At 37.2% G+C, this 27,336-nt stretch overlaps 1 protein-coding gene across 15 annotated transcripts in view; it reads right to left on the reverse strand.

Annotated features, from left to right (window-relative positions):
- The window catches only part of PDE4D (phosphodiesterase 4D), a 1,400,346-nt gene that overhangs the window by 409,992 nt on the left and 963,018 nt on the right, over positions 1-27,336 (reverse strand). Inside the window, exon 1 of one of the 15 annotated variants that reach the window (XM_038530660.1) lies at positions 5,392-5,531. The exons of the other annotated variants lie outside the window; for them this stretch is intronic. Within the exon in view, the coding sequence (XP_038386588.1) occupies positions 5,392-5,516 (125 nt within the window). The 5' untranslated portion in view covers positions 5,517-5,531. Of the gene's footprint in view, positions 1-5,391; positions 5,532-27,336 lie in introns of those variants that run through there. 15 annotated transcript variants of the gene reach the window in all.

Raw genomic sequence — 27,336 nt, forward strand, 5'->3', positions numbered from 1 at the left:
GCACTCCCTTTCACTCAGAGTTTTCCCTTTATGAAATGTGCTCTTTGCTATTAGGATGAGCTGGTTATGAAGAAAACATACATGTGGCTCACACATTCACAGTCAATGAGCCCATGCTTGCAGGTGTGGGGATGCGTGGCAAGGGTCCAGCAGAGATTCATTATACCAGGCCGATAGGGTGATCACTTAATATTTGTTATCTTCTGTGTAATTTCACTTACTATTTTTCACTTCACTTTGAAAAGCAGATCAATGTTTAGCACCTAGCCTGGAGCTATAAGAATGTATTAGATCATTTATTCTGCTTTCTGTAATGAAATCTTAGTAGTACCTCTACTGAGAGAATAATAGGCCCTGACAATGCAATAAAGCCACTAATTCAGACAAATCAGAAGATCGGACAGTTTGAATAACAGAATATTTTAGACATTTTATAAGTGTGGCAGGTGTCTTTTTTTTTAATTTTTATTTATTTGTGGTAGTCACACACAGAGAGAGAGAGAGAGAGAGAGAGAGAGAGAGATAGGCAGAGACATAGGCAGAGGGAGAAGCAGGCTCCATGCACCGGGAGCCCAACATGAGATTCGATCCCAGATCTCCAGGATCACGCCCTGGGCCAAAGGCAGGCGCCAAACCGCTGCGCCACCCAAGGATCCCAGGTGTCTTTTTTTTTTAAACCAGGCTTAGAAAGTATTATCTATTGGTTGCTACGAGAAAGAGAATAGAAAGTGTTTTTATGAATACATAAAAAATATCAATAGTCTGGATATAAGTAAAGGCTTTCAAAGAGCTTCAAAGACTCCTCAATCCAATTTGTTTACATAAGGGTTTCTCAATCTCAGTACTATGGGATTTGGGGTCAAATCACTCTTTTTTTTTTTTTTTTTTTTTTTTGTAGAGGCGGTCCTATGTGTTGTATGGTATCTAACTACAACCCTGTCCCCTACCTATATTGATATCATCGGCCATCCCCCAACTTAAGAAAATAAAAAATGTCCCTACAACATTGCCAAATGTCCCTTGGAGTAACCTGCCCCCTCCCCTAAGTTGAGAACCACTGGTTACACTGATAAGTAATTTAATACCCATTTAAAATAAAAGACCATAGAAAAGCAAATGTTGGTCTAGGCAGTGTTTGAATGATTATACATTCCAAATTAAAGAGGTTATATTTGGTAAAGATTTGTTGTTCATAATGCAAAACTGGTTTTTTTGGTACAAAAAGCGGGAAGTATTTTTTTATACTCTGTAATGCCTCACTCTTGAGGTTCAGACTCAGTAATGAAATACATTTTTAAGGACATGAAGTCATTGATTACCTAGGAATCATAGTACAATTCCTATCTTCCTCTATACTCATTACTAGCAAATCATTTCTATGGATACAATTCGCTATGTGCTGAACTGGGTCTCCCCAAAATTCATATGTTGCATCCCTAATTCCCAGTACTTCAGAATGTGACTGTATCTGAGACAGAACCATTAAATAGGTAATCAGTGAGGCCATGAGGGTATGCTTTAATCTAGTCTGACTGGTGTTCTTATCGGAAGAGTACATTTGGACACACAGATACCGGGAACATGCACACAGAGAAATATTATGTGAGGGCACAGGGAGGAGGTGGAAGCCTGCAAGCCAAGGACAGTGGCCTCAGGAGAGACCAAACAGGTTGATACATTGATCTTGAACTGCCAGCTCTAGAGCTGTGAGAAAATAAATTTCTATTGCTTAAGCTACACAGCCAGTAGTGTTTTGTTATGGCAGTCCTAGCAAAATACTATACCGTTTGAGCCAACGGATAGCTTGATGACTGCTCCAACATGTAAGTCTGCAATTTTATAATTTTGCCCCAAAGATAAATGGGCTGATTAACATATCCTCAAACTCATTATTTTTATTCCTGTCTTTTGGCTTCTTGTATCCTGTTTTTTCCTAATCCCAGCAATAATAGATAGAACAAGCCTACCTACAGGATTTAGAGAAAGAGAGGCCAGAAAGTATATGAGAGGAGCAGATGGGAACAAGGAGGAGCCAGCAACAACTCTGGGTAGAGGCACTGAACGTCTGGGCAGAGGGCTGGTGGAGACCCAGTGTCACACTTGGCTGTGAAAGGCAGTGCACTAGAGCACAGTCACTTTCTACAACGTTGGGGTGCTAGCCACCCCTGTCTCATCTCTTCACTCCTCTTACTTTGTTTTCTAGTTTGATAAACATTTCTGTGAGTTTTACATTTTAGCAGAACGAACAGAACCAGGGCTTCTATTTCATAATTTTGGTAACTTATTTTATGCATTCATGTTGGTAATTGGTAATTGGTAACAACAAAAGCTGTGATCCCCAACCACTTAAGTCAGTTGTCTAAAGTCACTGCTGCATGTAGCTTCTATAGGTAAATAAGGACAGCACAACTGACTCTATATGGTGCCAAAGACTCTATATGGTGGCACCCAGGGAAGTGATACATCTACCTGTGCCAAGATGGGTAACATACACTTTCTCATCACTTATTTATTAAACATTTGTTGTCTGATCTGTGCTGGGCTCTTTGCTGGGCACTAAAGATATAACAATAAACAAGGCATGATCTATACACTTAAAAACTCTTCAGCCTAATTGGGTGAGAAGGGAGTGGATGAGCTAGGTTAAATCTGATCACTCAGTTTCTGTGTATTAAAATTAAGACATCCAAGTTTTATAAAATTAAAAGGAAATTATATTTGTTTCAGGAGTAAAAATAGAGTCTACAGTTTGTGGATGTACACACAATTAAAAAGAAAAAAATTTAAACTCAAGAATATGGAAAATCATTAGGATCACAGATGGTAGGACTGCCATTCTCTTCAACATTGAGCTTAATTAAGTTTTAGTGGTGTTAACTGCTTTGTTAATGTCTTCATTGATGCTTGAAATAAAAATTAAGAACTATTAAATGACCATGTGGTCACACTTCTAATACAGCTTATTTTTAATTTGGAAATTATTTCTCTGTGTTCCAAGAAAACATGCTGTTCTTTCCAAAAAGGAATTATAAATAAGGATAGATTTGTATTTAAATTGAGCTATATTTTGCATATATGATTAGATTTCCTTCTTTATTTTCCCAATTTAGTGAAAAGCCAATTTTTTTTATTACTTCAGTTTTATGCTTTATTGCATAGGTTACAACACCAACACATAGTCCCTCTTCTTTAGATTTTTCTTTTTATCCCCTTCCTCCCTTCTCCCTACTATCCCTGCCTCCCTCCTTCCTTCCTCCAATTAAGAAAGCAACCTCCTTTTGGTCAAAGAGCACAACTGTGACTACATGAAAATAAACCTAAACATGCTATTTTTGATAAGTATTGGATGCCTGCTAGCAAGAATTCCTGAAAACTTTAATTTGGGATAGATTTTGGTGGTTCTAGGATGCTAACCTACCACCATTCCAGGTGTATTGTTTTCTTGGCAGACTAGAAAGAAGTTCAAATAAAGGTTTTAAAATGTACAACTTTAAAAAATGAATTACAGGGTAAAAATATATTCTCTATGATTTGGATCTTCATTCATTAATCTACCCCCTCCAACCTCTGTTTCCATTACATGTTTGTTGTCACACTCCCATGGGATAAAAGCTCTAAATATAATGATTTAATGATTACACATCTTTTCACAAAAGTCTTCTATTTGATTTACTCTCTCTATAAAAGCATTGTATTAAGCTAAAAGAAAAGTCAGACCTGACATTTTTACATTTCAAGGTCTATGCTACAGAAGGCTGGTTATTGCCAAATGCCTTGCAAGAGTGCCTGCTTGTAAAATACAATGTGATGCTCAATATAAAAACTAAATGGGGGTAAGTCTGAAATGAAATTGCCTGGTTATAATATAGTATGTGGAGAGTCTACATAATATGCACAAATACATCAGTTTACATAAACATATAACTCCTCTGACTTATATAGAAAGTTGATTACTTTTAAGCAGAAAAAGAATAAGGAAACATGAATAGGTACACAGCATCTACACGCAGACTTGGCCACTTAGAGGGTTTGTTGTATCACATCCCTAATTACAGAAGGGAGTGGGAAGACAGCAACTGAGACTTATCATGTGTCTCAGGACATGTTTTCCTGAAGTATCTTAAAATAGTTATTTTCTATTAGCCTGTTATAAATTCAGATGGTGCTAGACCTGGACAGAAAAACCTTGATACCCTGGGAAAAAGAATAAGATATTTTCCCACAAAAAACATTTAAAAAGTTCAGTCCCTTCAAATCATAACCTCTCACCCCCTCTTTTTTTTCTTCAGTTGAAAAACTAACCCCAAGGCATTTCTGAAGGCTTGAAAACTGTTTTTAAAAACATTTTTAAATCAATCAAATGTGTGAATGTTACTTGATGTTTATAAACAGGTCAAACCTGGCAAAATGTATGCTCCCTCTGTGGGTTTGTATGTGGGTTTGTTTCTTACTAGAAAAAGAAAGTAGAAGAGTAAGATAATAATGATAATCTTCAACAAAATATGTTAGTTTTAGAATTTTAGATTTTTCTTCCAAGAATTCATCAACTGAGAGAGAGCTGGCATTTTCATAAACAGAATGGAACATCCTTATAAAATGCTTCTGATGTTCACTGTGAAATGCTGAAGTAAAATGACTTTGTTTAAAACCAAAACTGAGGGATGATTTCTGGACTCAGGAGTCAAACATATCATCCCTGTTCTGACACTGCATAAAAATGCTGGAAGACATAACAGGTTTACTTACTGCACATACTCTTTCCTTCTAATGAAAACACTGAGCTCACCTCTGAGATTCCTACTTACACAGCCTAAGCTTGACTGTGTAGTGTGTGTGTGTGTGTGTGTGTGTGCGCGCGCACACGTGTGTGTGCATGTGCATGTGCGTGTGTGATGTGGGAAATGATATTTCCTTTAGAGGAAAAATGTCTATCCCTATTCTTGCCTCCATGGTGACCACATAAAAATTAATGATTTTAGTAGAATTTTAACATATTTATTGCACACTGGCTTTGAGGAATGTTATGGGCAGATCACAAGACACTGGGTATTTGGTAAAAAGAGCCATTAACAAATATATCCATTATTCGGCTAAGTCCTCTGTCAAATATTCATTATGGATGATTCTGAGGGTAGTACAAACACTAACAATGTCTCAAAACCTAAAAATCTACAGACCCTGAAACCAGATCAGCGTTTGCTGATCAGCTAAGAATATTTTCCAGCTTTTCCCTTGGTTAATTTTTTTTTTCCCCACCAGTTCAGTATGCTGAATTTTAAAATTAATCTCTCACCGTGACCCTCCCACCTCACCGGACCTCCAAAGCAGCTACCAAAGGGTAACAAAACACAATTTCACTGACAAAAAGCTAGAAGAAAGGAAAGCAGTTACCGTCTCCTCTGTGGCTTAATATCAATTGGCTTGTTGATTGCATAAGGCGATCCATGAACATAAGGGCTTCGGAATCTAGCTACCTTCCCCAGCGTTAGGTACTCACAGCCCGTTGGCAAACTCATTTTATCCAAAAGACAGGAAGTAAAAACAAATCTTAGTAGTCAGACCAGCATTCCTGGGAACGCTGGAAAGAACATGTCACATAATGGATTTCTGACATATGCTGCTCACTGGTCGCTGGGTGCTGCCTTTCTTCAAAAGTAAACGCGTATTTCTCCCGGGCTACATGCGCTACCTTATTTTCTGTTCATGGACACAGGAAGCTAGTTGCTTATTTCTAACCAGAGTTGGGCTGTGACCAATTACTGGCTGAGCAGATGAAGTAGAAATTCTGTAGCTTCACAAAAACCCTCTTTCCACTCCAACCAAATCTCTGAGTAGGCAGCAAGGTTTAATCCATTTGTGTCTAATGTCTAAAAGAACATCAACCTAATGTAACAGGGGTTGGGAAATCAGTTATTTACCTACACACCAAGCATGCATCTGACAGGGAGGAAATAATCAATTATTTGGTATATTTTCACGAGGGGAAAATTGTTTGTTAAATTGATTATAGATATGTAGAAAATGAGACAGAAATGATTGCGGATGCCTTTCCAATTTTCTGGTCAAAAAAATTGTGGGTTCTTATTTATAAATTACTGTTCACAATACAACTGAACTCAGCCCCTCAGGAACAGAAAAATTGTGAGCCAAGGCCTTTATACACTAACACTTTGACTTTGATACTGATTTTTTTTTTCCTTATTAGAAATATTTTGTAGGAAATCAACCACTATCTGGATCCCTGGATTAAGACCTATGGAAAAATTGATAGGATATTCTTTAACAACTGTTTGTAAGTCAGTTTTTCATAACAACGAGAGACAGATTGGCGAAATTGTAAATGATACTGAAGGCAGCAGAAGTCAGAGCAAAGTTCTAGCTTTAATTAGCCCACAGCTCCCACCAGTTCTTATCCCATTTCCTAACTTCTAGCAACAGAACCACTGAGGCTCTGGTGTGGAGCCTACAAATTGGAGGAGTTCAGAGTACCATGAAGGGTCATTTTTATATTTGAAAATGATTTCTTATCTAGGATTTAAATAAACACAACCTATTTATTTAAGAGTCCAGAACCTGAGCAAACACGAAGTTGCTGAGAGAAAGCTATATTCTTTTGTGTAGTGCCCAAATTCAGATACTGTTGGGGTTTAAATAACAGACATCATTTAAATTCAGAATTTTTTTAAGTTCAAAAGGGAAGATAGTTTTCTAGCTCACAATAAGCATTTCTAGCTAATGATTCTCTTTTTTATATATTTTTTATTGTGAAATGAAGCACACTCATTTTAACATCTCAAATGACAGAGGTGTACAAATAAAAATGCTCATCTTTTCCCTCCTATCAATCCTACCTTTTTAATGCTAATTATAGCAATAGATAGGTAGACCCATAATATATACACAGACACACACACTGACACATTTCTCCCTCCTTTTTGTGCAAACTAGGCTTATACTATATATAATACTCTCTAAATATTTTTGTACTTAAAAAAATCATGGATAATTTCTCAACAAACGCATAGAGTGTGTTCTTTTTAATAGTTACCTAAGATTCTATAGAATAGATGCACTATTTATTCACCTAATTCTTTACTGGGGAACACATAATTTTGAACTTCTACAAACGATAAACACATTTCTTAATATATTCTTACTGGTGGGCGCCTGGGTGGCTCAGTGGTTGTGTGACTGCCTTTGGCTCAAGTTGTGATCCCAGGGTCTTGGGATCGAGTCTCGCATCAGGCTCCCTGAAGGGAGACTGCTTCTTTCTCTGCCTATGTCTCTGCCTCTCTGTGTCTCACATGAATAAATAAATAAAATCTTTAAATACATATATCTATATCTATATCTATATATTTTCTTACTAGTCGGTGCTTTTATTTCTGGATACAGTTTTCTCTTTAACAGGCTACAGTAGTTCACACTCTCACAAGTCATGTAGAAAGATGTCCATTTCCCCACACTCTAACAACACTATCTGTTGATGTTCAAAGCCAGCTTTCCAAAATGCCCAGGGATTGCACATAGTTCCTGGCTAATACAAAACCGTCACCAAGGTGCCTGTAAAGGTATGAGCAGCCTATCTGAACTAAAATCTACCAGCCAGAAGTCTGGACTCTACATTAAAATTAAGAAAAGCCAAGCAAAACATAGTTAGCAAAAATTTGTTGTTTAATTTGGATAATTAAGGAAGATAAAATATCGGGGGAGACCCAGCTATGTTTCCACTCTTCAGTATATCTTTCTTAATCAGGATAACATTTCATAATTTTGGGCAAGTTACATAATCTTACAGTGTGGAGGTAGTGCTTAATGAGTACTACTTAATCGTGATGCACAACTATGTATAGTTTACAGGTTTTGAATTTAGGAGGCCTTTGTACCTACTGCCTCATCTTAGAGTCCTAAGAATAAATGGGCAGTACTTTTTATCTGCAAGCTGATTTAGGGGTCTTTGTCCAGTATTAGAGAATAAGAGCTGCTTCACGTAAGAATTTCCTAAAATGGATAAAAATTTAAAAAGTGAAACGTAAGAAAAGGATAAAAATAAAAAAGTGAAAGGTAGGACATAAACTTCTATGGGAGGGAAGTACATGTCCTGTGATGGGTAAAATTCCTTGGTTTTCTTAGCAGGAACATTTTTGCTTGTACCTGGTCAATGATTTACCATGAGCCTGGCAGGGTCTCATGGGCATTATTTGTACTTAAATTGGGATGAGAAGAGATTACTGCTAAAATCCACCCTTACAAGAATCTAGAATTTCTGAGAACACTGGCCAATTAGCAGAGAGTGACCTCTGAGGAAAATTCAAATCATCCTGTCTTCCACAATTCTCTCTCTCTGAGGCTGGCTGGAGGCACTTGGAGACTTTTCCTTTGGGAAAATAAAAACAACACTGGGGAACCTAAATTCATCTACAGATTAGAACCATGGTCTATTAACATGATTTACAGCAAAATAGGGCTCAAATCACACCAAGGAATGGCCAGGCCTACACACTGATGCTTTGTTTGCTTTTGCATACTGAGATTATGTGGTGGGATGGGTATAGCATCAAATCTCACTCATCACTCCCATGATTGTAAGCTCTTGAGAACATTCAAACAAGGGCGGGTATCACACTAGCCTATCTAGAACATTAGTATTTTTCAGTACACTAGAGGTTTGGGATGTTAGTAATCTCCTTAACAGTTATTGAAAGCAATTGCTAGCAAGGAACATTTTGAGACCACAGGACTTTTCTAATAATTCCAATATTTATTAAAGATGATTAGTTCAGCTATGAGCTCTAATTTGGCCTGAGTTTGGCAATCTGAAAAGCTGGAGGAATTCTTTCAGGACATGAGAATGTCATTTGTTCAGGACTGTGTCACAGAATAAGAATTAACTGGATCATTTCCCCTTGATTGTGGCTGGAAAGGACTTCTTTGCTTGCTGCACTCTGTATTCTCTGCCACACCCACACTGAAGAGTAATAATCCTGGGGTTGAAAACTTGCACATGTTTTTCCACAACCCATACCTTTCTGCTGTTATAATCAAATGTTCATGAGAAAATTCCATTTGGGAGTCCTACAGGTACCTCATTCCAGCATTTATAATGTAATTCACATCCATTCTCTTTCTCTACCCTCAAAATCCATTTCTTTCTCTGTTCTCTGATGCTATCCCCATTCAACCTACCATAAAACAATCACTTCTAATCAAACCACAAATCCTAAAGACATAAATGTTAGGTAATATATTAAGAATACTATATTGCAATATTATAAAAATTTAATAATGTTATAGTATTACAACAACATTACCTTAACAATAGAATTAATGGAATCAATAAATAATAGCTAACAAATCGATCAGGTTATTTTTATAGTGCCGGACATCGTTAATGGTAGTAATTCGCTCCTTTAATTTAATAAAATTCCATGAATAAACACCATTGCCATGCTCATTTTGTAGATGAGCAAAACAAGGCAAAGGAGGAATGAAACCCCTGCCCCAGGTCACCACAGCATGTTAATTGGTAGAGTCAGAGTTAGCAACCAGTTAATCTGGCTCCAAAAACCAGACTACGTAATCCTTCTCTACAGATCATAATTTCCTTACTATCTCTCTTATCTATCTCTTTTTTTCCCATAAATTGCTTAGAGTTAATACTTTCAGCCTTCTCCTCCTTAATTCTATCCTTCACTTGAATGCCATGTGGATCATTATAAAATGGAAATCTGAATATGTGATTCTTTTTGCTTGGAATCATTCAATGGCTTTCCATTTATTTAGTGATGAAGTTCAAAATTTAAGTTCCAAAAGTTTAGCATAGGGATTCCCTCCAGCCATGCTCCGACTTCCTCTCCTGTATCTGCCACAAGTAACCCTGGGAGTGTCCTGTGCACAGGCTGCTCTTTCACACCATGGACCCTTCAAAGAACATAAGCCCTCTTGAGCAGAACATTTTTGTCTCCCTTCTATGAGTGGCTGTTCCTAAGTGCCCTCTCTTCCCCCAAAACATTCTCCATTCCTTAGTTTCATTGAGATGCTTCTTGTCTATTTTCTCCATCTACATATGACCAGAGCACATAGTTTCATAGCTGTTCCTACACTTATGCACTCTTCACCAGGGAACTATAGTTTCTGGAGGGCAGGTATTCTGCTCTATTTGTACTGTGTGACCAAGAGCCCAGAACACCACTTATTTGTTAAATAAGGTAGCTGAAATTACAAGGTGCTGGACGTTCCAAAGACCTGCTTAACTCTCTCCTTAACTTCCTCACTTAGCTACTCCTCCATAATAATAATAAAAATATTTGCTACTGAAATACATTGGAAGCAGTGGTGCTATTCACTGTATGCTAGCAAACAGAAATATTTCACAAAGAGCTCCCACCATAATATGAGAGCAACATCTCTTCTCAGGGAGTGGTGGATATATACAGATTTTAGCTGGAGGTGATGGAGATGTGTCTATCTGGGTTGGCAGTTTGGGTTCAGTAAATAAAAATGATGAAAAGTAGTTATTTCAGTTCAGTTATTCAGCTTATTGAATAAACTTGCAATTGTGGCTCTATTTAATCATGTTCTATGCTTTGAGAATATAACAGGCAAATTCAAAATTAATTAATTAATCAATTTTGCCCTACTAAGGGTTAGCTACTTGTTTTAAAACATTTGACTTTTGGGATGCCTGGGTGGCTCAATGGTTGGGTGTCTGCCTTCTGCTCAGGGTATGATCCCAGGATCTCGGGATCGAGTCCCATATTGGGCTCCCTGCATTGAGCCTGCTTCTCTCCTCCCTCTGCTTATGTCTCTGCCTCTCTCTCTGCATCTCTCATGAATCAATAAAATCTTTAAAGAAACAAAAAACAAAAAAATTACTTTTCTGATAGCTCACTTCTTAAATATTACACATATTACATTTCACAAAGCTTGTAAAAAATGGCTTCATTCAAAAAGGAATTCCAGAAGTTCACAGTATTTTCCAAAATACTAAAACATCCTTAATGCCCAAATGCTTAAATAAAAATATGGAATATCTATTCAAAGTAAGTAAACCCATTAAAGTGTGCTGAAATACTTTTATAAGTCTATACTAAAATATTCTAATAAGTAACTTAAACACATAAGCACAGAGAAACACACACATGAATTCGAAAGTTACATACATTTGGGAAATTCTAGGTTAAACAAAGACAGATAGACTTATATAAGGAAGCAGGGATTATCAGAGTTTTTATTATACTAATATTTGCTCTGAATTGTCAGTGAAGTATGGATAAAGAACATGACACTCCATATGAACTTATGAATACAAAGCATTTCATGTGACAATGTGGGAATTATGTTTTCAAAATAATACTAAGGATATGGAGAAGTTTTCAAAAACATCAATTTAGTAAAAAGTTAAGTTATAAGATACTATAACAGAATGGAATGATTTTTAACCAAGGAAAAATATATTCATATATTGAAAAACAAAAGAATAAAAAGAATATTATACATAGAATAGAAAAAAAATATCTGGATAGGAAAAAATGCATGATTATAATTTTCTTCTCCCTATCTATGTTATCTAAATATTCTAGATGTCTTTTGTGTTACTATTTTAATAACAAAAATAGGATTGTCACTATAATTTCAAAATTTGGATTCTATCAACTAAAAATAAAAAATATTGATTGTGATCAATTAGCAAATTACATAGCAGAGAATAAAAATATTGATGACTTTTTCTTTGTGCTTGGTGTCTGTGGCATTTTTGCATGTCTTCATGTACAGCTATAGGAGTAGCCAAGAATTACTCCAATTTGATTAGTGAACTAAAAGAGAATATAGTTCTTATAAATAATGGAGGCCCTAAAATCTGTATATCCTTTGGGACTAAAGCTAATAATAAAGCACAGTATGGATGAGATTTATAGACCATAGAACTCTTTTCCAAAATTTATTCCATCAGTTGCTCCCTTATTAATTATTAGGAAATATATTTCAATGAAAACAAATCTGTAAATTTTGGCAATGGCAGTACTTTGAAAATGTACTAAAATAAGGGAGGACAATAGGATAATTGTAAATACAAATAAAGGAGATAGAGGTCTTACTGACATTGGAAAAAATAATTCATTTATAATAATAAGAATGTTGAGTATTCTAAATCCAGCTAATTGGATTTAGTTATTTACATGGATATTTTTAAAAAGATTTATTTATTTATTCATTCATTCATTCATTCATTCATAGATAGATAGATATATAGATAGATAGATAGATAGATAGATAACATGTAAGTGGGGACAGGGTCAGAAAAAGAGAGAGAGAATTTCAAGCAGACTCCTTGTTGAGCTCAGAGTCTGATTCGGGGCTTGATCCCATGACCCTGAGATCATGACCTGAGCCAAAATCAAGAGTGGAGACTCAAACGCGTCACCCCGGCATCCCATGGAAACATTCTTAAAGAATAATTATAAACTGAAATACAGCAAAAACTAAAAAAGCTAAATACTTTCTTAAGGAGATACAACTTCCCCTGATCTGACTGACATTCACAAGCAACTTCCTGATCTATAATTTGGGTTCTTAAGTAGAGTTATATAGAAGATGGGAGTCATATAGAATTGGTGTTTTTCTTAGACCAGTTATATCGTCAGTTATAAATGATAGTGCTAACATTACAGTGTATAAATTATTATTCTCTCGGAAATTTTATTAGCATGACTCAGTTCCTCAGATGTGAAAACCAATGAGACACAATTGTATGCCTTTTAGAACTTAAAAAACATAAAGTACCATAAATCAAAAAGCCAGCAGGACCAACTCAACTTTAAAGTAAGGATAACTTTTATTTAAATCAATCAGCTGCTTCATTTCAAAAGGTGGCAATTTGAGGATGAATGAACCATAGGTTCTCAGCTTCTAAAAAAAAAAAAAATGTATTCATCTAGTAGCATCCCCATTAGGAGCAATTTCTCTCAAATTTTTATTTTATTTGTTAACTGCCAATTCTTCAAAAGCCCAGCAGAAACCATTGATCACATAAAGTTAAATTTATTAAACTGACTACAATAAAGGAGAAGAGTACTTGGACCCAGTATTAATAATACCTTAGAAGAAGTCAGGAATGAAAAAAAGCTAAATTATTTCTGCTTGTTCTCAGTTTTGTTTAATCCAAGGACAGGAAATTCTGTTGGTTTCAATTTCACTCCCAGTAACTGCCCATGACTGCTGATAGTCTTATCTTAACAAACCCATTAGATATCCAAAGTTTAGGTTGAGTTAAAAGTAGCAATAAAATCAACTGAATAAAATGATGCTCATTCATTGAAGTTTCAGGTGAGCCCACACAATTCGTATCTCCAAGTTTTTTAGTAAACTGTTTGAATGTTAAATGGAGTGACATTTTGTTTTAAAAGGTATAGAAATGGAAACAAATGAGTTTAATATACATAATGGGCTTTGACAACATGACTTCTTCAACAGATGTCCTATACTACTTCCCACACTTTCATCCTTAAAAAGCACATTCTACTTGCCAAGATATACACTGTTGCCAAAATTCAGCTGTGAAAGAATTTCCAACAGTAGGAACCAGTGGAAAGAATTAAAGCACTTGTGAGCTACCTTCCAAATAACCAAATGTCTTGTATCATTATAAAATCTAAAGATGAAAAATAATCATGCTGTAAGTTCTCCCTCTAGTTGGTCAAGCAGAGAGGAGTCTTTTGGCAAAGACTGTTCTATATCTGGTTGCTAGATGGTTTTTTAAAAAATACATCAATTCATTTCTCTACCTCAGTCAGTTGGCCAACCAGCCAGCATGAGCTGAACATCTACTCGGTATACACACAGAAGCAAATGGTCTCTCTCTCTCTCTCTCTCTCTCTTTTTGTGTGTGTGTGGTTTGACTCTTAACTAGATAAAGTCCTATAATGCATTCAATGCCCAACTCACGCATTATGACAGGATGCACTTCAAATGACCACCTATGAGACAGAGATGAAGAGTGGCTCAATGTCAGTGATCCTATTTGAAACCTTGTGTTTGGCTAATATCAAACTTACATTTAACCTATGCCATCATTTACTTCTTTATACTGTGTTGTTAATGTTCTCTCTCAAGTGGATTATAAACCACAAGATGGTCAGCTTCATGATTTTCTCATCTTTGAATTATCCACAGTATTGGTACATAAAGCTCTACATAAAGCTCTACATAAAATAGATGCTCAGTTAACTCTTTGTTACAAAAAAGAACTTGCACTCATGGTTTATAGGTAACTTTTTAAAACTAGCGGACCGTATTCTTCAGTTTGCCTAAAGAGTATAAGCTGTTGTCCCAGTTTGATTGTTAAATAGTGTGTCCTTTTATTCTCAAAAGTATCACTGTTTGGATTAAAAATTATCTGGTTATCATTAGGCACCGAGACTGCACATGTACAAGGCTGGCTGTCACTAGAGTGAAAAAAGCTCAAAAGCAAAGACTGAGTCTTATTCATTATTGCTTCTCTAACTCCATCACTGCTTATACTTTTTCTAGGATCTGCATTAATGATTCAAGAAACAATAACGGATAATAGGGAAAGTCATGATAAATTTAACCAGATTGAGTAAATCCAGAGAGAAAACAACATGTGAAAGAATAATCTACGCAGACATGGATTAGGTGGCCAAGCACCAATCTGGATATTCTTTTAAATTCAGATGATAACAAAACTTATCCCCTAGTATTCAAATCCATAGAGCAGGGAAATCCTGGAGTTACTTGTAATTAAGGGAGAGATCAAAAATGAGGATGCTGTTTTTTTAAGCCAAGTGACTTTGGTTCATAACCTTGCACTGACAAAAATGGGTTAGGTAACCCTGGAGGATACATGACACCTTTCTAGTTTCAGTTTCCATGACATTTAAGCTTTATTCATTCATTCAACAAATATTTACCAACTCACTATTCTAGGTGTTAGGAATCTGGGAACAAATAAAACAGACAAATATTCCTGCCTTCATGGAATGGGCATTCCAGTAGAGACAGGTAGATAGACATACAGGTAGGTATAATACATAAGAGTGGTGATAAATGACAGGAAGGAAAATACAGCAGGGAAGGGACATAAGGAATTCAGGGATGGGACCCCTGGGGTCAGGATCTGAGGTTGTGAAGTGTCTGAGGGGTGCTGCTCTTCTTGTGGTGACTGATTCAAAAGGAAAGAAAGGGGAAAAGAAGACTATCCAGAGGTGAGGAGACAGATGCAGGCCCAGACAGTCCTAGTACATTTTTTGTTGACTGAGCGAGTGAACTAGTGAATGCCTTCAACAGATATTAGCTGCAATCCTGAGAGATAAACAAATCTATCACCTGAGAAAGAAATTCAGCGAAGCTAACATGATCTAGAATATTACTGTTATTAAGATTCTACAAATCCCTAAATTGAAACATTCCTCTTAATTAATGGAAGAGATCCATTTTTTTTTCTGACATGATTCATTCCTTTGTTGATGCGCTACTGCTATGTTAGTCCCTAGATAATTTAATAAAAGCAACTATGATTTAGGAACTGCTTAGAATTCTCCTGTTAAATTTGATTAATAAATCCCCAATCTAGGTAACATAGAATGTAAAGGCAATTATAGAAAACATAAAGTGGTAACAAATTAAGAGTAAATCCATTACATGTACCGCAGGCACTTACTCATAATTCCCTTAATTATTTGGCAACACAAGCTGTGCTAAAACTTTATTTTTTTTTTATTTTTTATTTTTGATTTTTTTTTTGTGCTAAAACTTTAAAGAGTAGCCTTCTCTTTACTTACTTCCTTTAGACAAATAGTCACTTACAAATTCATAAATTAGTGTCTACCAATAACAATTAAAGCTAATATCTACTGAACATTTAATTGATGACATCAGGCACTATGCTAAGAATTTTTCATATAATCAGTTCTCATAATAGAAAGATTTAATAGAAGTGATTAGAAATGTAGTCTTCTCCTAATGCATGAATACTCTCCAGGGAGAAGCAAGTATCTGCTTTGGGTGAATACCTCTTGGTATGAGGCCCACCCTGCTTCATGGGGCAGCATGCTTACTTTGAGCAGATCCAAATGTTGTAGAGTCATTTGTACTAAATTAATTTTCATCTTTTAGAAGTATTGTCTCTTGGTTGTAGACCTGGAGTCATTCAAACACAGACCCAATTCTTTTTTAATATGACTGCCTGGTGATCATCTAATGAAAGGCTCCAGTTTCCCTTTTCTAGGCCACTTGACCAAAGTTCTTTCGATTGTTCCTATCATGCTTCTGGACTTACTTCTGCTTCTTGATTCCTCTTAGAGTGTTATATCTGAAATGAAACCAACATTCTGGGTGTGATATGATTCTTCTGGAGCAGAAAGAGACAATTATCTCCATCTCTCTGTTCGTTGTAAATCTATGAGTGAAGTTTAAGACAATTCTCCTGGGGATCCCTGGGTGGCGCAGTGGTTTGGCACCTGCCTTTGGCCCAAGGCGCAATCCTGGAGACCCGGGATCAAATCCCACATCGGGCTCCCGGTGCATGGAGCCTACTTCTCCCTCTGCCTATGTCTCTGCCTCTCTCTCTCTCTCTGTGACTATCAAAAAAAAATAAATTAAAAAAAAAAAAAAAGGCAATTCTCCTCACACTCTTAACTCGTGTACCATTTCCATTAGGGTTCCACTATCCAATTAAGATTAATTGTGACCTTAATACTACAGCCGTTTTTATTAGTAAACATATTTGTTGATGCTGACTGTGCATTTCAGTGTATTCACATCACTTTCAACTTCATTTTTCTGTACATTTGACTGATTAAAAAATCTTCCATCCAGGCAAATAGTTACTCTTTATTCCTTATTTCTTATCTACGTTATTCAACGGGTAATAAGTCTTTTTAACTGCATCTTCATCTGGCTCATATATCCACTATATCTGCAACTATACCACAAGAGACTTTTTCAAATACTTTGCCAAAATAAAAACATGCTATTTCTATAGCATTTACCAGACTGTAGGGAGATATGACTAATCCTGTGAACTGGGAAATGCAAATGATAAAAATGGGCTTTGGGACTAGATTTTTAAAAAAAAGATTTTATTTATTTATTATGAGAGACACACAGAGAGAGGCAGAGACATAGGCAGAAGGAGAAGCAGGCTCCCTTGCAGGGAGCGCGATGTGGCACTTGATCCTGGAACTCTGGGATCATGCCCTGAGCCCAAGGCAGATGCTCAACTGCTGAGCCACCCTGGCATGGGATTAGATATATTTATTAATGAGACTGAATGCTTTGTCAAGAGGAGTCAAAGAAATGTTAGGTAGTATCTTGGGTGATCATTCAGATATTAAACTGAATAAGAATATTTTGTAATATGAAAAAACAATTTAGTTGAGCCAAGGCAGTGTAACTTACGTGGACTGTCAGACAGTCAATACAAATGGGGAATGAAAATGTGTTTTGCCAACAAGTTTTATATCACGGCTAAATCAGCAAGTTAATAGCTCAGTACAAAAGCAAGAAAGTCTAATGGGTAATGGAAAGGATCAAGGCATGAGGGTCTTTGAGTGCACGCTCCCTGACCAAATGACAGACCTCTCTCAGTTGAAGAGGCGCACTCACAGAACATTCACAGAAGATACTATGACCGAGGATGTTTAGATTGGTATCGTTTTGCCTAGAAATGGGAAGACACATTCCATTTAATGCATGGTTCAGAGACATTTGGCAAAGAATAATGATGCCTACCTAATTCTATCCTCTCTTTAAAAATAAGGCGGGATTTTAAAGAAGAGAAATGGAACAACATAGGAAGGTTGCCTGGCAGCAAAGGGCTGTTGAGAACCAGGCATCTGTTGGAAAGGCTTTCAAAATGTCTTCAAGGACCCTTTCACCCATACCCTAATGCCACAGAGGTTCACACAGGAAGAGCCGGGGCTTAAAAAAAGACAGTTTATACACCTGAGTTAGGGGTGGATTAAAGAAGTCATTGACCTTCACCATCTACAACATGTGCTAACTTAAACGACAGCTTTTTTTTTTTTAAATCTTTTCCCCTATTTTACAGAATTAATAAGCATTTACTCATTATTTATTTGGCTTTAGGAAAGTCCAGGAGAATAAAAGACACAAAGGAGAATCAAATGGTCCCTGATCTCACAAAGCTTACAATATTCTGTAGAAGAAAGACTCAAACACATGAATAAATTTGCTTGTCATTGTGAGAGAGTACATAGTGTGGCTCAAACATAAAATGTTGTATGAGCTCAGGGAGAGCAAAATCAATATCCACCCTGAAGTAAACTCATTCAGTTTACACAGAGACTCTTGCTCTATATCTTTCCAGAGAGACAACAGAATCCCAGAAGACAATTGATTGCATCATTCTAAAATATGCATAACACAATCTGATAATTTCTCTTATGAATTTACATAAAGAAATAAAGACAGCAAATATTATGCCCAAATGCTTACATAATGTTACCTTCAAAGATAGCGTATGTTCGCACTTTATTTTTTTTAATTTATTTTTCATTGGTGTTCAATTTGCCAACATATAGAATAACACCCAGTGCTCATCCCATGAAGTGCCCCCTCAGTGCCCGCACTTTATTTTTATTTCCATAAAAGAAATGTTAGAATTTCTGAACCGATATCCTTTTAAGAAAAAGCATATACTTAGTTGTCCTCCTTTCTAATATGGGAAAAATCAATGCTATAATTACATGGAGAAAGAAAAAGGCTAGGTCATCTGAATTACCAATGTCATTGCCATTATCAACAAGAGTGCAATATCTAGAATTTATTTAACATGTGACTATTTTACCATCATGGATAAAGTTAATACCCAAGAGAACAGATGGTATAAGCATATTTTAAATCAATGAAGTGTGTTTCTTTTTTTTATTTTTTTTTATTTTTTTTTATTTTTTATTTTTTTTTTGAAGTGTGTTTCTTAAACCACAAATGTGTATTTGCAGAGTAGATTTATTAAGCATTTCATTCTTGCTTATATTTTTGCCCTCTTATATTCCAAGAAATAACCTTAGTCAACTGAGAAGTATCTCTTTTGTTCTCCTGACTTTTCGTATACAAAGGTAACAGAAAGCAGGTAATAGCAAAATTTAGTCTGGTGATGGGGAAAAAAAGAAAGAGACAAACATGAAAAATATGTACAGATTTTTTTGGGTGGTACAGTGGGGTAACTATGTGAAGGCAATCTATTTTTAGCAAGTTGCTAAGAACTAAACTAGTAGAGATCAAGTAAGGAAAGTACCTAATCCCACTCTTTAGTTCATTTCTCTAGGGACACCCTGTTCACATGAAACAACCCTAATTTTAGTAACTGACCTGAACCTTTCAAGGCTCACAATAGCTAAGGTACTTTGTCTTTTTGTTTTGGGCTATTTATCCTTAGGGCATGGTGAGAAAAATAGGAGAACACTTCTGGGCATTTGTAAAGCTACCAAAAGTAAATCCAGGGCTTGGCTATAGACCTTTGGCCTTGCGTAGAGCTGCAGATAAATTCAAGTACTTCTACACAAGGGAAACACTGGGAATTACTCTGGCACTGAGGAGGTAGGTACAGGATTGAGTAGGCGAATTGGCTGCCCTGGAGCTATACATGGCTAGCCAACCTGAGTTTGACTGACACACTATTATTTTTTTCCTTTAATCCAATATTTAAAGCCCAGGAAATGCCACAAAAAGTTGAGATTTAGACTTCTTCTGAAAATTTATGAGGTCTAAAATGTAGGCCACCCCTCTCCATTCCCATATGGTGGATTGAGACCAGAGCATTCACGATTTCCTTTAGACAGGGCAGGCATTCTTCAGTGTGACACAACTCCCACCCAGGCTACAAAACTCTGATGTATTTCCTCCTGGCTTCTTGCAGTGTTTGCCTTGAAGATGGTTCAAGTGCAACTCGGAGGTGGGAAAGAAGTTTATCTGTTATCACCTGGTCAAATTCTAATCCAAATATTAGCACTCAGCTAGAGTAAGTCCTGGCCTTGCTGCCACATCTTCTCACTCCTAGAAACTATTTTCAACTCTCAACAAAGAGCTCTTTACAAAGTTCTACAAAGCTTTAGCATAGTCCTGGCATTACCTTATTTGTAAGTTTCAACAACTTGCCACTACATCATTTAAAAAAGTTTTAGCTTACCAATACAGACCTGTATTTAAACCAAGGTCAATAAAAATAATCACTTTTTGTGAAGGAAGAAATTGTTTGGTAGCACATTTTTTTTTATATACTCAAGAATCATATGGGGTACCTGGGTAGCTTGGTTGGTTAAGTGGCCAACTCTTGGTTTCAGCTCAGGTCATGGCCTCACGGGTCTTGAGATGGAGCCCAGATCCAAATCTGGTTCTGCACTCACCAGTAAGTCTGCTTAGGATTCTCTCCCGCTGCTTCTTTCCCCACTCACATGCATGTACCCCCCCACAAATAAAGTAAACAAATCTTAAAAAAAAAAATAAAAAGGAAACATATACTGAATTTATGCCAGGAAATACTTTTCTAGTGGGACTGACATGTATTATTGGTTCTGGTTTATGGTGACATGTTCAAAGTTTCTGAAAATTCTGTTTTCAACATTTATATGCTATGAAGTTGCAGATTAAGCTGCCTGAATATATAGATCTTACTGCTATTATAAAGACAATTATTTAATGAGAATTTACATGATCTGTCTACACGATCCTGATAATACCAAATGGTTTAGTCAAAACTGTACTTTTCAAAAAAAAAACTGTACTTTTCAATACTTTCACGCATGATACAGCTTAAAGCTAGTCTTAATTAAATGCTTCAGATTCATTAGCAGAAAATTTCACAGTTTGGGAATTATTTCATGTTGCTTATATACATATGTATGTATGTATTTATTTACACATATTTGTACCAAGAGGACACATGACACTTCAAAAAAATGCATCTCTTTCTGTTCTACAGGATAATTTATTTTTAATAGCTAGAAATGCTAAAGAACAGAAAGTATGATACTTAGCACACTATGGATAGTCTTTTGTCACTGATTGTTCCACATGGTAATATATAGCCAAGTTTGAATACTATAAAGGAAGCTCTATTGGTCTATAGATATAATATCCAATAATGAAGTAATTTATCTGGTATTATCTGCCAGTTAGGAGTTTCTGATGTAATAGAGGCATTTGCTTAAGAGCATATTATGGATTGTTTTTAGAAATTCAAAACAGCTGTAAAAGAATAATTTGCTAATTGGGCTGTCTGTGTACATATGTATGTGTGTGTGTTTGTAATCTTTTATGTATTCAAATATTATATAAATATGACCTATAATCTATCATTTTAGTAATATTAATTTCAAGAAATTACTAAGCAAACTGCCTATAAAGTAATGAGAATGACTTTTCAGTAGATAAATAGAGCTCGCTTGCTGAGTGAGCACTAGTGGGGCTGATGACATTTCTGGCTAACCCCTTAGGAATTATCATTATAGGCCATTTGCAGTGTGCATAAGAAAACAGCTACTTGATTTTTATAGTCATTTCCCATTTGACCCAGACAACATTAGCTAACTGGATCATCCACTTTAATCATCAGACTTAATGCCAAAGAACTTTTGGCAGCTTCATAGAATCAGACCCACCTTTAGCAGATGGAGATGTGTCATCAGTGAACTAAACAGAAAATGTGTAGCACAGGCTTTGAAGGGAAGTTCAAAAGGGGAATCCTCCAAACATTTGAACAATGGTAAATCCCTAGAAGAAGTCGAGAGCTTCCCACAGGCATCATTTAGGAATACTTAATCTGCATCAACCAGTGTTTAAATATATAAAAATCTGGTGTGTTCTAGTCGATCTCCCTTCCTCTTTTCTCTTCCTATGTGTTTTTAAAATAGTAAAACAAAACTTAATTTCCAGAGTCAATGTCAGATGTTAAGCTGTATTTAGACATTCTGATTGGACATATTTTCACTAATGAGTAAACAATAAAATGTCACATCATGAAAAATAGTGACTGATTTACACATTCCTTTAATGACTTTATGTCATATGTGCAGGTGATTCAAGACATGTTTTTTTTTTTTGAGAATCTAATAAGGGTTAGACTTGTCAGACTGGGTTCTGCATTGGCAGTTCATTGTCCCAGTTCGTTAGTTCTCTGGGATGGGTCAGACTCGGCAGTGAACAGTGATACATGGACTCATGTTCAGGACGCAATTCAAGAAGAATTTTACCCATACTCAACAACACTACAAGTGAATCTGTCAACTTTTCTATCTGTGGATCTGCCTCCTCATATTCTTCCACCTAGCAAACATTAAGCCATTCTCCAAGATTCTACAGTGATTTCTGCTTCTTTTGCAAGATTGCTTGTTATAGTGGAGTGAGGTATCAAGGTGGAGAAGGCAATGCAAACACTCCTTCATTTATCTATTATTCATTAGCAGCCAATAGCTGCTTATTAAGGTTTCTGTTCCATGCCAACCACATGCTAGGGACTCATGGATGGATATCACATTGCCCCTGCTCTCAACGGCCCACTGTCGAATAAAGGAGACAGACAAGTAAATCAAGCACAACAGTGCTCCTGGGTAATGTGTGAGTTTGTAAGCACAGCTCAGAAAGAAAACAAGAGTAATTTATCAGAGCGAGAAAATAATGTTGGAGATAGCATGAGGGCAGTACACAGAATATATCTTAAAGATTTTAAGTCACTTGTGTAATGAATTTGGAAGACTGTGATAGATGATGTTATTTACAAAATATTTAATGAATTTGGAACTCATTCCTCTCCAAGGGTCCTATTTCCTGCCTCATGGCTATTGAGTGTGACCATGCAACTTACTTTGGCCAGGGGCAGGAGAGTGGAAGAGATCTGTGGCATTTCTAAGTAGCTTTAAAAGCCACTGTGTGGCCCTGCCATCCCTCACTTCTTGTGCCTCCCAGGAGGGGCTGTTCCTCAATGAAAAGTGTAAGGGACAGAGCACCATGGAGCAGCTAAGGATGTGCATCAAGAGCAAGAAACAGAACTGTGGTCGTAGCCCCTGAAACATCAGGGTGGTCTGTTACCCCAGCATAACCATCTAAACTGGCTGAAGCAAAGCAAAAGTCCATAGTTTGAACAGGTAGTGGGAGATCTTTTTAATTTTCTTCACACAAAGAAGGCTGACAAAGAGAGCTTCAATTGAGAAAGATTACGGCAGTTGATAACATAAAATGGCACCTTCTCTTATTTTTTATGTTTTTGGTAAGGAACTCTAAGAAGATTGGTAACAAGAGGTTGCTGCTGTTTGAGGCAGAAGTTCCATGTTTCAGCACTCTCTCGGCCACCCTAAAGAGGTTTTCTCTATTTCCCTTCTCTCAAATCCCTGCTCTGGGCTCTGTTCTGCCAAGTGCCTCAGGCTTCCTCTTCTCAGGCTTTCTGAGCGCTGGCTAAATTGGGAATGAAGTTCCTTGAATTTTCAATCCCCAGGGTATCATTCCCAGGGATCATTATAACAATAATCCAAATTACAATTTGGACCAAATTTACAACCAAAGCAATTGCAGCTACAATTCAAAGAACAGTCTTTACAGTGGTGATTCTCAATTCTATTGTTTGGGGGTTTTGTTGTTGCTGTTTTCCTGTGCCAACACAGAGAATGAAGGCAGGGATGCTGTAATTTGGAAATAGAAATTTTAAGAGAGAAAATAAGAAAGTGTTTCCCCAGGAGAATCTGTTCCAACCCTCCACCTTCCACTGGCATGTTGTCTGGTGACTCCAATTCCAGGTTGGGAGGCTGACAGGACCTCATAGGAGATCTGAAAGATTACTGATCACATAACAATGCGAGTGATGCACTGAAAGATGCACACGCTACTATTTGCAGACACGTGCTCAAATGTGAATGGCTTCAATGCCCCTTCCCCAACAGTGTCCCACGTTGCTCATGAGCTCCCTGCTCTGCCCGACACAGCTCTGCTTTTCCCTGCTTCTGGGTTTGCTACTGTTTTTCCAGCGAAATTATTAAGAGTCTTCCTTTTACTCCTGGACAGTGAATTATTTGGCCATTCCAAATTGAGGCTCATTACCAAGCAATGTGAAGGCACTGGAAAGCCTGTGCCAGGAATTCTCCACACGTTCTCTCAGATCAGGCTCATGTACCTTTCTTCCCACCTATACCCCTTCAAAAATGCTAAAAACAAACAAACAAACAAACAGAAACTTTCAGTTTCCTACTCAATAAAATCCCAAACTAAGTGTATGAAAGTATTTTTTTAAGCTTTTATTTATTATTCATCACACACACACACACACACACACACGCACACACGCAGGCAGAGACCCAGGCAGAAGAGGCAGGCTCCATGCAGGGAGCTTGATGCAGGACTGGATCCCAGGACTCTAGTATCACTCCCTGGGCTGAAGGCAGACGCTCAACCACTGAGCTACCCGGGACGTCCCTGAAAGTATTCTTTACTTCAACTGGGAATTTTCATATTAATCATTCAAAATGAACTCCCTTTCCTTACATGTCATAAGTCCCTTGCAAGGACGGAGGCATATATCAAATCACTGGAGTTTGGGATTCAAAAGGACAACTTTCTTTTCAGTACTTTAAGAATGTTTATATTAGAAACTCAGTTACTTGTGTTGGTTTTCTCAGTGTAACATCTTCTGCTGGGGCATGGTGGGAATGCAAGGGATTGATAGCAGCAGGAAAGGGCCACTGGCAATGGTGTACTCCCATTCCCAAACTTCACTATGAAACAGTAAGGAAATGCCCTAGAATGACTTGATTTCCTTGAATCATTTCAACTTAAATGGCACTATTTGCAGGACCTTTTGAAAGCAAAGATTTGGATGGATATCTGACATTTCAGTTACCCAAGAGCACACACATGTTTACCAAATGGGAGCAGACTGATGGAATTCGGTTTCTTTCTGGTGTTTGCCATTTGGAAGTTATTTTTCCAGTATTCTGGCTATATGTACAATAATGAGATCTAGAGCAATGTAATTTCTGGTTTACATTCAAATAAAATGGGAAGCCAAAGCTCTATTCTGACGACACAAATAGTCTCCTCGTGCCAAATGATTAGCATTTTTAAGGCAAGTAATTTGGGCGAGATGGTATGTTAGGCATGTTACACTTAGTATGAAAGCAATTTGTATGTTTCCTAAGGTTGTTATGGCACTATAGTCTTTCTCTGCCCCGTAAGTTGTAGGTAAAATTGAGGGATGTGTTAAGATTTTTCTCTTTAAAAAAAAATCTTAGTTCACATCTAGGAGTTAACAAGTCAATTTATCATTCTATCAGTCAGTATGGGCTAGTAACAAAAGGAACATGATAGGTCAGCATTTTAGCAGAGAGTGCGTCATTTCCATCTAGTGGTCAAAAGGATGACTGTGTACTTCAAGAGGTTTAACAGCATGAGAAATAAAATGCAAAATGGCAAGGCTGCTAATAATTCTGAAATAACAATAATACAAGCAGCTTACATACACTTTAAAATTCTAGTGACTATCAATCATCTCTTATTTTCTCTAAAGACTATAAGAACCATCCTTTCTCCTTTTTCTCAAACACTTGGCTCCCTACTTTCCACACACAGCAGATGCTTGTTCTTTTCAAAAAGGAAAGTAACCATCAAAAAGGAAAGTTCTCCATGTCCAGCCACCAAAATGACAAACTCGTCTGCACCCATATTCATGATTTTCCATTTTACCCTCCTTCCCGCTGGGCTCTGGGTCTTCAGTCCCCCTCACGTCCTCAAAGACCCAGCTTCATCAATTATCCCCCACTATCGCCTTATCTCTTTACCAAATCCTTTCCATGTGGATTCAAATGGAATCAATTATTTCCCATCTTTGATGAAGCCTTGCTCAATTCCTACTTCTTGGTACAGCTACCTTTAAAACTCCTTCTCGGGATCCCTGGGTGGCGCAGCGGTTTGGCGCCTGCCTTTGGCCCAGGGCATGATCCCGGAGACCCGGGATCGAATCCCACATCGGGCTCCCGGTGCATGGAGCCTGCTTCTCCCTCTCTCTGCCTGTGTGTCTCTGCCTCTCTCTCTCTCTGTAACTATCATAAATAAATAAAAATTAAAAAATAAAAAAAAATAAAAATAAAAAAATAAAACTCCTTCTCATTCTGAGCCAAACCTTGAAATACTTTTCTTTATAACAACTGTTGTGACTCTACCTTCATACTTACACCTCAACCCACCATCATCTGGTTTCCGTTCCCACAACTAGGGGCATTTCTCTCACAGGTCACCAAGTGACCTGTGTTTTACTATTCAATGAACATTTCCAAACCTACTGACCACTTCCTCCTTTCTGAAACACTCGTTTCTCTTGGCTTCTACCACACACACCTAACTCTCTTCATTCTCCTTTCTGTTCATGTCTCAGTTCATTTTTCAGCCTCTTCCTTACCCTCTCATTCCAATGTTGGTGTTTCTCCAGGCTGAGGCAGAGTCCTCTTGGTCTCCTAATTTTGCATACGTTTGGTTGATCTCATTAACCATGACTCTTCTCAGGTTAAGTATTTCCTCTCGCTGTGAATTGTACTCCATGTATTTACCTAGTTGCCCTATTTTGAATCCGGGGGACAATTCTAACTCCATCCTAAACCTTATCTCCTGGGGCCAGTTACCAAGACATGCAGACTCTACCTGTATCTCCATCCCTCCAACTGGTTCACTAATCTCTCTTGCCATGCCATCAATCTCTTCCATCGCACCATTACCATCTGTGACTGTCCTAAAGGGTTGTCTCCTTGCCAAACAATTCTAGTCACTGTGGTTACTGACTTTAGGGAACAACAATGCCCATATCACTCTACTGCCATGCCTTCCAATTGGCTTGAATTCAAAATCCTTAAAGCTTGAAAGCCTTCTAAGATTTCTGCCCTTCCTCCCTCCCCCTGATACTCCACACTCCAGTTATCCATGTATATTCAATTCTCAAAATGTACCTCATTTTCTCTCCCTTCACTATATGATCAGGAATATTTTTCCCCCTTCTCCACTGATACATTCCTCCTTATACTTGAGGCTTTGGCCTAAACCTTATTTTCCCAGGTAAATCTTTATTGACTACTTCTTTTTAAAGATTTTTATTTTTATTTATTTATTAATGAGAGAGATAGGGAGAGGGAAGAGAGAGAGAGAGAGAGAGAAAGAGAGAGAAGCAGGCTCCATGCAGGGAGCCCAATATGGGACTCGATCCCGGGTCTCCAGGATCACGCCCTGGGCTGAAGGCAGCTCTAAACCGCTGAGCCACCTGGGCTGCCCTATTGACTACTTCTAATGTAGAGTCTTTCTCTGTCACTCTTTTATCAAAGCTTTATC

Source organism: Canis lupus, chromosome 2 (assembly GCF_011100685.1).
Source record: "Canis lupus familiaris isolate Mischka breed German Shepherd chromosome 2, alternate assembly UU_Cfam_GSD_1.0, whole genome shotgun sequence".
Taxonomy (NCBI): Eukaryota; Metazoa; Chordata; class Mammalia; order Carnivora; family Canidae; genus Canis; species Canis lupus.